At 41.2% G+C, this 14,354-nt stretch overlaps 1 protein-coding gene across 8 annotated transcripts in view; it reads right to left on the reverse strand.

The window, feature by feature from the left end:
* Positions 1–1,209: 1,209 nt before the first annotated feature.
* The window catches only part of LOC148896458 (phosphatase and actin regulator 4B-like), a 28,706-nt gene continuing 15,561 nt past the window's right edge, over positions 1,210–14,354 (reverse strand). For all 8 annotated transcript variants that reach the window (XM_088999502.1, XM_088999505.1, XM_088999504.1 and 5 more), the window contains 4 exons: positions 8,819–8,986; positions 8,502–8,582; positions 3,562–4,053; positions 1,210–1,601 (listed from right to left, as the gene is read on the reverse strand). In XM_088999502.1, coding sequence (XP_088855628.1) covers positions 1,225–1,601; positions 3,562–4,053; positions 8,502–8,582; positions 8,819–8,986 — 1,118 coding nt within the window. In that variant the 3' untranslated portion in view covers positions 1,210–1,224. The remainder of the gene's footprint in view (positions 1,602–3,561; positions 4,054–8,501; positions 8,583–8,818; positions 8,987–14,354) is intronic.

The following is a 14,354-nucleotide window of genomic DNA, read 5'->3' on the forward strand; positions in this document are numbered from 1 at the left end:
CTCAGCTAGGCCCAAACGTATCCGGGTCAACCCACATTCTTTTTGAAATTACACAGAAAACTTTTCATCGATGGACCACTCCTGTACGACTGAAAGCTTACACAGACGTATTGAAAAGACCTCAAACACGAGCCAGTGTGGTTACACCAGAGAAGGAGTTATGTGCTTCCTCTTATGAGTGACAGTCCTAAGATTAAAAAAACTATATTTAAATAAATACATCAGTTTACCAGTGCTATTTAAAATTACTCTTCCATTTAGAGGTTTGCGACTGTTGGCTTCAGATAAGGTACGAGATGTTCTATGTCAGCAAGTGTGAAGGACCATTGAGAGCAACCACCATAACTTCTGTGGGCTTTTCATTAATAATGAAGAAATTCAGTGCCATCTACAAGGGCGAGATTGGTCCCGCCCCCATGTTCATGGTGTCACAGCAAGACGTCTTGCCTTGATCGAGAATCAAAACAATGGCTTCAGAGTCAGAGAATATGCTTTCTTGTTACTCATCCAGTTATGAATATGATTCAAATAGTTCTGAAGAGGAAAGCATACATGTTTGCAATCGATTAAAGAATTTATTCCGTGTCATTTTGAGGGGGAAATGTAGCACCGAATGTGTCATCTGGGGGTGAAATGTAGCACCGAAAAGAGGCAGAAGAGGGAGACAAAGCTCCGTGGAAATGGGCTGATTAATTCCTTACAATTTTTGTCAGTGAATATCAAATAGATGCTCGGTGCCACACACAAGGATTCACCATTGCGTTATTCATGTCTTTTCCTTCTAATTTCGCCATCAACACGAAGTTTTCAGACCAAACAAAGTATTTCAAAATTCATTGAGGTGATGCAAGGTATGTCCTTTCTCGCTGAGGGGCGTTCCTTCAGTGACGTAGGGTGAGGTCAGCAACTCAAAAACTAGACATCCGGAATATTCAGTGCAAGTCTTAAAACGTAAAATATAGCTATATGCGGTGGAATCTTTGTAAAATACACTCAGTAGAAGTCATTTGAAGCCATTTTACAACGGACACAACTTGTCCGGAGACTTCGGTTGTCCTTTAAGGCTAACACCAAAATATTGTATCTGCAAATTGATGTATCAAAAATAAAAAATAGAAGACATGAAAATGTTGCAGTTAAAAAGATTTAAAAACATGAAACCGTGACAAAAATGTACCGAACCAAACCACATATCAATTGATGCATCATCCGATCAAATCATCATCATTGTGAAAGTACAACTGAGGAAAGCTTACCCAGCATGCCAGGGTTGCCCCTGTTCACCGGCTTGGGCGGAGGCAGAGGCGGCTGCTTGGTGCCCTGAGAGGCGGACGACGAGGCTGCAGATGAAGACAGCTGTGCGGTCGTACCCACAGCTGAAGTGTTCCTTGTTGGCTTCTGTGCAGTACTCAAGGATGCAGAGAGCGATGGGTACTGAGTCGAACTGTGGTTCGATGGGGGACGAGGTGGCCCCTCACTGCCTGGTTCAGGCGTAGAGCTTATCAACCATTTTGGAGGCATGACGGACTGTTTAGGTGGCAGAGGTTCACGTAGGGTGTCCTTCAGTGCTTCAGGGTCAGGGAGAAAATGACTGTCTGATTCTATGAAAAGATGACAATATCTTAGATATATAACATAGGTATTCATTTTTCAACATTATCTTTCAAAAAGAAATGTGTAAAAATTTACCACATTTAGTGAAGGGAAAAGCTGAAAGGAAAAGAAGAGGAGTATGTTTTTATTTCAGATGCACATTTTCTGGTACATACATTTGTGTGTTGATGGGAAAAAAACGATCAATTGTCTGGTCTTATCTAGCATACTTTGGATTTAATCAATATTTTTTACATTGGATGAATGTTAGAGGAATCAACTAACAGAATAATATAATGTTTAAAGTTCAATTCAATTTGGTCTTGTTGAAACATTTGTGTATTTAGTGGCCCCAAATGCCTGTGCGCTAGGGCATCGGGCCATCCATACGTAGGGCTTTTGTGAATTTATTTGTAATGTGAAACCAAGGATGCAAACAGATGTAAGGAGGCAAGACTCGGTCACCGAGTGGGAGTAAACACTTTCGGAATGAAGTGTTTTAGAACATCAAAAGATGTCTGTCATCTGTGATAATAATAATAATAATAATAATAATAATAATAATAATAATAATTGGATTGGATTGGATATGCCTTTATTAGTCTCACAGTGGAGAAATTTACATTTCACAGCAGCAGCAGCATTATAATAATAATAATAATAATAATACATTTGTGACTTGCTCATTTTTATTTTATCTTATGCTTATGATTATTGCAAATTTCCCCATTGTGGGACTATTAAAGGCTGTCTGATTCTGATTTTGATTTGTGGGAGACTGTGTTCAACTAACAATGATTCAAAGCTTAACAGAAGTTAAATCTTCAACTGTTCCAACTTACGGGCCGGACTGGGGGCATGGCCTGCAAATATCGGGGGCAGTGTTTTTCCTGTATTTTGCATACGTAAACAATAAAAGTCTGACAAGAAGCATGAGGAAATTTGAGTGAGATAGCAGAGCAACTTCCCGTTGTTCGCTCTGTTAGGCATACTCCCGTCGTCTGCGCTAACAATCTTCCCTAACTGGAGTTATTTTGTTTCAACTTGTCCGGATATGACTCTGACAAGGAAGGCAAACAAACACCCTATTCTTGAAACTCATTTTGAGATCATTTAAGATATTAACTCTTGAGAAAAACTATTGGGTGACACAGCTGAAACCCATTTGCTGCCCTTTTACGATTCCAAGTGCCACTTCATGTAGAATCGCATGACTATGGATCAGCTGTGACAATCAACACCATTGGCGACTGCAATTGCCACAAACTAACACAACCCTCAGCTAGGCCCAAACGTATCCGGGTCAACCCACATTCTTTTTGAAATTACACACCATACCTTAAAGCTGTAACCAAAAATAAATAAATAAATAAATAAATAAATATTTACAGGCCATCTTATGCAGTTGTGTGTCCAAGCATCTAAAGTGAAGATTAGAAATTAGTGTCAATTAGCGCGAGTTGCCCATCAGTGAGTGGATTTTTCGTAATCGTAATCACAGGTGGATATTTTCAACAATAACTGAGGCCTTCAACTGTAAAACAACAGACTGAAAACCTGAAGTGGTTGGCCTTTTTTGTCAGCTGGGGCACAATCTGTCTCTAAAAGGGCATTTAACATCATTGTTTCGCTAAGTGTAATGTTGCTTGAAATCAATTCACTATGACTTTTCACAGCATAAAATTTCTCTACAGCATTGCATTAAAGGGCAATGAGGAGTAGCGTGATTGTGCCACATTAATTAGGAGAGGAGACGAAAGGACGAGCTATTCCCCAATGTTCCCGAATAAGAAGATGGAGCAGGACTTCAGGGAACTGCCAAGAACCTCTCTCTTATCTGGGAGGACAGTACCAGCCAATTAAGCTAAAATATATGCATGATGTCATGGTTTAAAATTTCTACATTCCTTTCCAGGAACAATGTCTAAATCGGGGAAGGGGTGGCATGGGTCAGTAAAAATGACTCACCTCTACGGGCCCTTCCCTCTTCTGCAGATGCATGTCGGGGGAGTGTTGGCTTCCAATCTACATCAGCCGGTCGACTCCTCCTGCACTCCTCCGAGGGGGCTTTCTGCAGCCCAGGCCTTCTCGGTCCATCTTCGAGGTAAAACTGGCTTCCACTTCTGCCTTCGTCCATCTGATTGTGAATCTGTCCATGCCACGATGTGTTAGGCTTCCGTTCCGTCTCCCCGTGTACACGTGTCCCTATCAACCCGCTTCCTCGTTGCACTTCTTCCGAGGGACCGGAAACTCTGGAGCTTGAAACTCGTCGCCGTTCTGCATCTGGGGGTGATCGGCCTCTGGGCTCGTCTGAATGGGCCAGCCAAGTAGGGTTTATCTTAAATTCTGAATCAGAAGGCACTCGGCCTGAGTTATTCCTTCCAGCTCCAACACTCACGGGCAGAGTGTGGCCATTCTTCACAAAGGGCTGCTTCAGGCTTTGTGCTGCTCCATCCGCATCTGAAGAAGGGGAAGATGTCAGTCTTTTCTTTGTTTGACTTACAGAGGACGCATTTAGTCATTTAAATCTGTAATGTGTCGATGGTGTGGATCTGCCAGATGCTTACAGTGTACTTGTGTCGGTCAGAATGAAAAAAATATAAATATGGTTTGTCAAGAAAACCTCACCCAAACGTGATTTTTGTTACATCTCTTAATAGCCCATGTCCAGATGCCATGAGAGCTAATGCGGACAGCCATTTCCCCAATTCATCCTCACACTGTCTTCGTCAGATTTTGAGAAATCGGAGACATTCTTGAAATTTTCCAGCGTCAACACTGAGACAGAGTTTGTCAAAATGTAATTGACGAGACTCATTTTGCTCTGTGTCGGGCGTTGAGCAGGTGCTGTGATACCTAATAAATAAACAGCAAGCGGAAGCCTCTCTATGATGCGAGTCAGGTTACATCCTCTTTGTTAAAAAAAAAAAACAAACAGAAATAAATAAATATTTGATATCTGCGGGACACCTTCATGGCCTTTTAACCAGCCATGTATATCCCGTGATGTTTTTACCAACATCCCACTGTGCATTAAAATTAACTTTTAGGGACTACTTTGAAAATTTCAAGAACAGACACAACAGTGGGAACATCAGTTATCCATCAAGCTTCCAAATATTGCTCCCTTTCTCAATCAATACATCAAAAATGGACTAGCCGAGGTTCAATTTAAGTCATTAGAATGGAAGACACCATGTCGCTGCAACCAGCACAGGCCATAACACAAGCAACAATTAACAATGGGAGGTCATGGAAGGCCCACAAAGACCACCTGAGTAGCCTGCGAGTCTATTTGAATTATTTAGACATCATAATCATCTATTCATGTTGTATAAATATAATGTAAACACTGGTAGAAACTTCTAGAACTAAAGTATAGCCTAAGATATGTATCAGTTTTTGAAGTATTGTGAGAAATCCTTAAAGTAATTTATCTGTGTAAACTCTGTCGTACAAGAGTGGTCCATCGATGAAAAGGTTTCTTCAGCCGTCATCTGTAATTCCTTGAAGGTGTCGGACGTTTCGCCACTTATCCAAGAAACTTTGTCAGCAAGTGTTGTTAACGTTTGCTGACGAAGTTTCTTGGATAAGAAGCGAAACGTCTGACACCTTAAAAGTAATTGTATCTTCATATACCATAAATGAACACCATTTAAAAAAAATGACATACAGACTCTCCCCAACTTACGAACATTCGAGTTCCGAATAATGATACATACGAACATTTTTGCAGGTACAGTATGTCGAAAAATGTTCAGGCACAGATGCTGTAAGTTAGATTTTGTTTTGCATGTCTTTTTCCGGCCGAGCTCGCTTGCGATTTTCTGCGTACTGCGCTTCACGCAGACGCACGTACACAGACACATTAGAGGTGTCAATGGCTGAATGTTTACGTGACAGACACCAAGGCTGACCAATCGGCGCTGAAGTGTTCAAGTGTTGCCAACGAGTTCAGGCCCCGATCTGCCAAGCTCGCTTACGATTGGCTGTGTAGAGTATGTGGGCGGGGAGGAAGTTCTTCTTCCCAGTTGATGCTCCAAGAGGATGCATCAATAAAAGTAATGGCTCCTGCCACGTAATTCAGTAATTACATGCCAGCAGCTTCAGCAATGGCTTCAAAGTTTTGTGAGAAAGCCAATGATATATGTTGTCGTACTACAGTACGTGTGAGTTTATTTGACGCCTATTAGAGCGTCTGCATTTCATACTTCCCCATTCAGTGTTTCACTTCAACATACATTCCATACAAAATATAGCACTGAAGCAACTTACGAACAAATTCACCTTACAATCAACCGCTTGGAACGTATTTCGTTCGTAAGGTGGGCAGCGTTTGTATATCAGTAATTTAAGCAACTTATTTATTTCAGAAGTGTATACCAAACTGGTAGTCAGTCCTTCATATCAACCTATGTGCAAGAAATAGCTCTCAGTTTCAGAAATGTTGGAGACCATTGTTGTAAATTTGTTCAATTGTATAAAACACCATGCATAACCATGAATGTTCGATTTAATCTAGAATATTATATGGTTCATTGCCTGTTTATTATATTAAATAATTATACTATATCCTATATTATATAATGAGAAGAGATTTAAACATTTCATTGACATTTCAGTAATTTTACAAATTTTTCCAGCATAATATACACAGGCAGTCGCTTATTTGAGAATACAGTGGAACCTCGGTTTTCGAACGACTCACAGTTCGAACAAAATATTCGAGAAATTCTTGCTTCGTAGTTAGAACGACAATCAGATTTCGAACGCCGGTACGACGCGCGAGTGCGTACGCGAGGGTGGGATGCTGAGCAGCGTGCGGGTGTATCGCTCTCTTCGTGACCAACTGTTGTTGCTTGCGGACGTGTTGCGTTTTGCTCTCACGTTTAATATAGGTGTACGAAGAGTTTTAGCCCCTAATCATGCCTCCAAAGAAAGTGCTGCTGCAAGTGAAAAAAGAAAAGTAGTGCGTACAACTATTGCATTTAAGAAAGAAATAATAGCAAAATATGATGGAGGTGTGCGAGTGTCTGATCTGGCTAGGGCAGGGGTGCTCACAATTTTTTCAGCAAGGGAGCTACTTTTGAAATGACCAAGTCAAAATGATGTACTCATTATATTTATTGAGAAATATAGTGAAGATTATTACAATTTATGTTGATGTATATCCGCATATGTTGCACAACGCAACGTAATTACGTCAATCGTTTGCCATTACCTGAGTTCACTCTAATAACTGGTAGACGGGACAACCGCACTTGAAAATGTCATCGTGAAAAAAAGTCATCCTCTCATTTCGTATGAAAGTGATATGTTTTTTCTTCTTACTTGGTCCAGCTCTTCCACTGTTTTTTATACTCTCTTACGTTTCAGGGGAAAAACCGAGCGAAACATTAGGATGTAACTAACGACATCCTTGTTCACTTTGCAGCGAAGGGGCGTTGTTTGAGCTCGCAGTGAGTCTTTCAATGAGATGTCATTTGATTGATTCTCCGGTGTATCAATCAAATAAAGGGATGGCTGATTGGCTGACACCGAGTTTTTTTCAAAAGAACTCCACTTGATTTGTTAAGCGTCAGTTCCTGACAATGTCACATCACCTTGTCTTGCGATCTACCAATAGTACCATGGAGATCGATTGGTCGATCACGATCGAAGTATTGAGCACCCCTGGTAGGGAATACAGCATGGCGAAATCTATGATCAGTACGATATTAAAGAATAAGGAGGCTGTGAAATCTAGTGATGTGGCTATGGGAGTGAGAGCAGAGTGTCATTGGATAGATATTTTAACAGAAAAGAACATCCTGTAGCCGAGTCATCCGTAGCAAAGAGATTTGAACGTGTGAGCACCCCTCAGACAGAAGAGCTCCCCGAAGTTTTTATGGAAGGGGACTCTCCTTCCAAACAATAAATTTCCTTCCTCCGTCCACCTGCGCCTTCTGCTGACCACCACAAAGGGAAAAAATCCTATTCATAATTCTTTTCTTTACGAACGTACAATTAGCCTGGGTTACATGTATGCTTATGTTATTTGTGTCTTTGCCATTTTGCTTAACATTTTCTGAGATATAAATTGCTTTTTATGTGTTGGTCAGCATTTTAATGTGCAATTTCATGCATAAAATAATTTATAAAATACTGTACTAAAATGGTAAACATTCAGGTTGTATGAACGGATTAAAACGATTTACATTATTTGTAATGGAAAAAATGGTTTCGGTGTTCGAACAAATTGCTTTTCAAACAGGGTTCTGGAACGGATTATGGTCGAGAACCGAGGTATCACTGTACTATCGTTTAAAAGGGAACACAACCCAAAAATTATGCAATCATCATATTCCAAACAAGGCATTCTGATAATGTGTTCAAGGAACAATCCACTCATTTTAGTTCATCTCAAGTGGAGACAATTTTGCCTCCTTGCTGTCAACTGAAAAGGACATCACTGTTTCTTCATTCTCAGGAAACAACCAATCATGGCTCAGCTTCAGAAACCATAGTTTCAATCATTTCAAAAGCTTTGCTGGCCAACTACATATACATGAGCATGCGTGAAGGAGCACTAACATGATGAAGTGGCATATAAATGTTTAAGAAAGGGCTTCGGCAGAACAGCCAGGCCTGCAGTAGGATTGCAGCTACTTTGCTTCAGCGTACCACTTGTTCCACTTTCTCAGGTCTCGAGAGGCACATTAAAACAGATATGACGGTACTTTTAAAAACAAGGTAACAAGCAAGGTCAAAGGACGCCTGAACGGCAGCGCAGTGATCCTGAAATTTATGTACTCATGACTTCACTTTGCCGACTGTGTGGGTATGACAGCCTCAGCAGTGCTGTCCTAGATACAATGGATACAGACACCACTACTGTTAAAAGATCAGACGAATCAGAGAACCTGTACCGTTGTCTGGAGATTCTTTCAGCACTCCCTGATCTATAAGTTCTTGCCGGGTACGCCTCGTCGACATCCTTCTCTCCAGCTCTGCCATATCGACAAATATATATGGGAGCATATTACAAACATTGTTATGGTGTTCATTTAGCAGTTGCATGTTGGGGCAAGTTTGGAATAACATAAAAATTGGATCACACTAGCACTTGTTGTCGTCATTCAACAAATGTTGCAATCACGTTGCACCACTGTGAGGTTTAAAAAGCTAAGTGAGTGGGAGAGGTGAAGGGGGGGGCACCTCTCCAAGCACAATCAAAACCACAAACCTTCCGATGCTTCCTTGAATTTCTCGCTTTTTTTCTTACGCCACTTCCACGGCTTGAAGATCTTGCCAAGGCTGGGGAACTTGCCTTTGCGTTTTGGGGGAGGGGTGCTGTCTCCGGTGCTACTCGTCTCCCCCACCATCGTGCCGTGGTGTTGGTCACTCTCATCATCTAAAATTAAAAGCGAAATGGGGACATGGGTACGAAGTCAGAGGACAAAATGTGATCAAATTTTGTTGTCTTGAGCATTTATCAGACCCCCGTTAAGAGTAGAATATTTCACAAGGTCCAGGCTGCAACACATCTCAACATCAACTCTGTATAATAATGTATTCCTTCTGATCCAACCGCAAATGCTTTGCTTTTATGTGGATTTTTTCGCGACACACTAATTCCAAAGAAGCAACCTCAACAAAGTCTGTTGCAAGTATCTCAAAAGAGGTTAAACTACAAAAGTTCACACAACCACATTGTCAAGTGTTGTTGCGTTTAGAGGGAAAAATCATTGACAGGATTGGTGATGCAGAACCATCTGTTTTATGCATTTTATTTTGGACTTTAAACACAACACAGTACTAAGATTTCACGGTCTTGACTACCATAAATCTGAATCACCGACTTGGTATTGCGAGATCTCCGTGCTGCATTTCAAAACGTGACTGTTTGCTGCCATATTCTCATAAATCTCTCTTTTATTTCTTTTTTTTAATCCCAATTGGCAAACTTTTTCATCATGAATGACGCCTTGTTTTAATCATCTTAAACCAATTAGTTTTGCGACATCTTTATATTTGGTTTCTCTTAATGTGAAGCGTTTAATGTTTTGTGGAAAGCACTTTGGCATGAATGAGCTTTCAGAATAATTTACATAATAATTTACATTGTGGCATATTGTGCACAACCTCAAAGTTTGTGCTGTATTGTCTTTCTCATCATGATCAGACTTCAGGCAATATATATATACACACACATATATATTCACACACACACACACACACACACACACACACACACACACACACACACACACACACACACACACACATATATATATACATATATATATATATATATATATATATATATATACATATACACACACACACACACACACACACACACACACACACACACACACACACATATATATATATATATATATATATATATATATATATATATATATATATATATATACACACACACACACACACACACACATACATATATACAGTAAAGTCTCGTTATATCGATATCGGTTATATCGATAGTACTGCTTATTACGATACTATTTTTATGAACTCAAGTAGAAAATTACATGCCCGCAGGATCCGATATATCGATAGTCCGGTTATATCGATATTTTTCCCGACTCCCGAGAATGTCGATATAACGAGACTTTACTGTATATATATATATATATATATATATATATATATATATATATATATACACACACATATATATATATACATACACATATAACACACACACACACATATATATATATATATATATATATATATATATATATATATATATATATATATATATATATATATATATATATACACACAGTAAAGTCTCGTTATTATCGACTATCGATATATCCGATCCTGCGGCATGTAAATTTTCTCTTTGCGTTCATAGAAATAGTCTCGTAATAAGCAGTACTATCGATATAACGAGACTTTACTGTATATATATATATATATATATATATATATATATATATATATAAGTAAAGTCTCGTTATATCGATATCGGATATATCGATAGTCCCGGTTATATCGATACTATTTCTATGCACGCACGGAGAAAATTACATGCAAACAGGGTCGGATATATCGATAGTCCCGGTTATATCGATATTTTTTCGGACTCCCTTGAATATCGATATAACGAGACTTTACTGTATATATATATATATATATATATATATATATATATATATATATATATATATATATATATATATATACACAGTGAGACCTCATTTACGAACTTAATTGGTTCCCAGACAGAGTGTGTAAGGCGAAAACTGTGTATCTCAAAAAAAAAATTCCCATAGGAAACAATTAAAATGGGAATAATCCGTTCCCGGGTTTCCATAAAATATACTTTTCAACTAAATAAGCCTAAAAAACTACACACAGCATACCTTATTCTATGTATAATAAATGTGCTATTGTATTGTAATGAAAGAAATACACTGCATTGTATCATAAAGTCACTTTATTTACATTTGTGATGGTCATTTATGGCTTGATGGAATGGCATTGGAGGTCGAAGGTCAAAGGGAATTGCTGTTTGGAAAGAAAGGCGCATTACATGAGGACTGTAATTAAAGAAATAAACTGTGCTGTAAAATAAAGTTTTATTTACCTTTTTGATGGTCGTTGATGGCTTATGGAAGGACAGTCACCTTCCATATGGACTGTTGGTAACTTATCCTCGTGTGCTTCCGCCAAAGATCACTCCGCCAGCCGTGGTGGGTTTGTATTATGAAAATAGTCCTTATTATAAGGTTTCATTTTCATAAATTTGACGTTTGTAAGACGAAAAGTTTGTAAGATAAGGTGTTTGTAAGTTGAGGTCTCACTGTATATATATATATATATATATATATATATATATATATATATATATATATATATATATACACACATATTTATACACAGAGACAATAACATATTGGACCTATTTTATTCAAATGCCAAGGATGCATACAACCCCCCCCCCCCCCCCCCCTCTCGGAAGAGCAGACCACAATATGGTTTATCTCCAGCCTGTGTACAATCCCCTTGTCCAGAGGCAACCAGCTGTGACCTGCACAGTCAGAAGATGGTCCACAGAAGCTGAAGGAGCTCTGCGGGACTGTTTTGAGTCAACCAGGTGGGAGCTCTTCATTGAGATCCATGGGGAGGACATTGATTCACTCATCGACACCATCACAGACTACATAAACTTTTGTGAACAAAACACTGCACCTACCAGGACTGTGCTGTGTTTTTCCAACAACAAACCATGGATTAAGCCCGACATAAAAGCCCTCCTGAAGGAAAAGAAAAGGGCTTTTGTGTCGGGCAACAGAGAGGAACTGAAGGCCGTGCAGATCCAACTGAGGAGGAAAGGGAGGAAAGAAGGCCTACAGGATGAAAATGGAGGAGCAGCTGCAAGCCAGCAATGTCGCTGGTGTCTGGAAGGGCCTAAAAAACATCTCAGGCCACAAAAGCCCAGTGACATTGAACGAAAAAGACAAGGACTGGGCAGATGAACTCATCCGCTTTTTCAATCAGTTTGACAAGACGCCTGTCGCCCCCGGCCCACCGTCAACTTCACCTGTAGCTGCACCTGCACCAACTCTCACTGTGGCCTTACCCTCCCTGCCCCTTCTCACGACCAGCTTCCCGCAACCAACAACTGCCCTCCCAACCGTTGCCACACGATCAGCCGCCACTCTGCTTCCCGGTTCCTACCTGTCTGTCACAACTGCGCAGGTGAGGAACCAACTGAGGAGGATGGAAGTGAGGAAGGCAGCAGGTCCGGATGACATCAGTTCCCGACTCCTTAAGAACTACTCCGACCAGCTGTGTGTCATTGTCCAGCACTTGTACAACCTGAGCCTGAAGCTGGGCAGAGTTCCACAGCTGTGGAAAACATCATGCCTGGTCCCAGTGCCCAAGATTGCCAAACCAAAGGAGTTCAACAGCTACAGACCGGTGGCGCTGACGTCTCACCTGATGAAGACGCTGTAGAGACTCGTCCTCGCCCACCTGCGACCGCTGGCAAGCTCATCGCTGGACCCACTACAGTTTGCCTACCAGCCCAGCATCGGTGTGGAAGATGCCATCATCTACCTCCTCCATACAGCGTTGCTGCACCTGGAGAATGCTGGGAGCACGGTCAGGATCACGTTCTTCGATTTCTCCAGTGCCTTCAACACCATCCAGCCAAATCTACTGGGGGACAAGCTGCAGCATGCCGGAGTCGACAAGCACCTCACATCCTGGATTACACATTACCTCACAAACAGGCCACAGTACGTGAGGGTAAAGAACTGTGAGTCGGACAGGCTTCTCTGCAGCACCGGAGCGCCGCAGGGGACAGTCCTGGCTCCATTCCTGTTCACCCTCTACACCTCGGACTTCAACGACAACACCCCAACCTGCCACCTTCAGAAGTTCTCTGACGACTCAGCTATTGTCGGCCTCATTACAGAGGGAGATGATAGGGAGTACAGGGGACTGACAAAGGACTTTGTGGACTGGTGGCAGCAGAATCACCTCCAGATCAACAACGGGAAAACCAAGGAGCTGGTGGTGGACTTCTGCAGGAAACAATCCTCACCTGCACCGTTGAACATCCAGGGTTCGGACATTGAGAGGGTGACCTCCTACAAGTACCTGGTTGTTACTCTCAACAATAAACTGGACCGGTCTACAAACACGGATGCCCTAATCAAAAAGGGACAGAGTCGCCTCTTCCTACTCAGGAAACTGAGGTCTTTTGGAGTGAAGGGGTCACTCCTAAAGACTTTGTATGACTCTGTGGTGGCTTCAGCCATCCACTATGGAATTGTCTGCTGGTCAGACAGCATCACCACCCGGGACAGGAGCGCCTTGTCAAGAGGGCAAGTTCTGTCCTGGGCTGCTCGCTGGACTCTCTGGAGGAGGTGGGCAACAGACGGACGATAGCTAAACTAAAGGCTATGATGGACAGTCCCTCCCACCCCCTTCTGCCCACCCAGAAAGCACTGGGTAGCTCCTTCAGCCAGAGACTATTACACCCGCGCTGCAAGAAGGAAAGGTACCGCCGCTCGTTCCTACCGACTGCTGTCAGGCTTTGCAACTCTCAATGATCACATGTAAAAAAAAACTGGACACTTGTAAATATGGGTTGATGCAATATATCAAAATGCATTTCTTATTCTTGCACTATGTACAGTTTTTTTATGGAACGGTTTTGCACATTTACATTTGCACAGTATACAGTTGACATTCTTATCAGAATCAGAATACCTTTATTCGTCCCACAACGGGGAAATTTGCAGTCCACAGCAGCAATTGAAAAGGGATGGAGTTGGGGTGGGGTAAATGTGCAAATCCGTTCCATTATTTTATTATTTATTATTTTATTTTATTATTTTGTTATGCTTAGAATATCTTGTTTTCTATCCTTTCACCCCCACCCAAACCCTTTTCAATTGCTGTATATATATATGCCATGTTATCGCATCTCGTCCATCTCCGCTTTGTTCCAGTAGCCCATTTTTCATCAGGGTGCTCTGGTTCCCCAGCACTAGTGGACTAGTGAGTGTGAGAGCCACTGTCCAGGATGAAACATCCAAGCTCCATGAATACATCAAAGAGAAGGCCCCAACGGATGATGTACTCAGAGAATGTCTCAGACAATGGGGAACAGAGGATGAGGTGATGGAAGAGGCACAATCATGGGAGGAAAAGCCCCTACACGGGATGTACCACCGAACCATAGCAGAAGTGGCTGATCTCAATAAGTCCTATCAGTGGCTAGAGAG

Source organism: Hippocampus bargibanti, linkage group LG06 (assembly GCF_051943395.1).
Source record: "Hippocampus bargibanti isolate YZ-2025 linkage group LG06, ASM5194339v1, whole genome shotgun sequence".
Classification (NCBI taxonomy): domain Eukaryota; kingdom Metazoa; phylum Chordata; class Actinopteri; order Syngnathiformes; family Syngnathidae; genus Hippocampus; species Hippocampus bargibanti.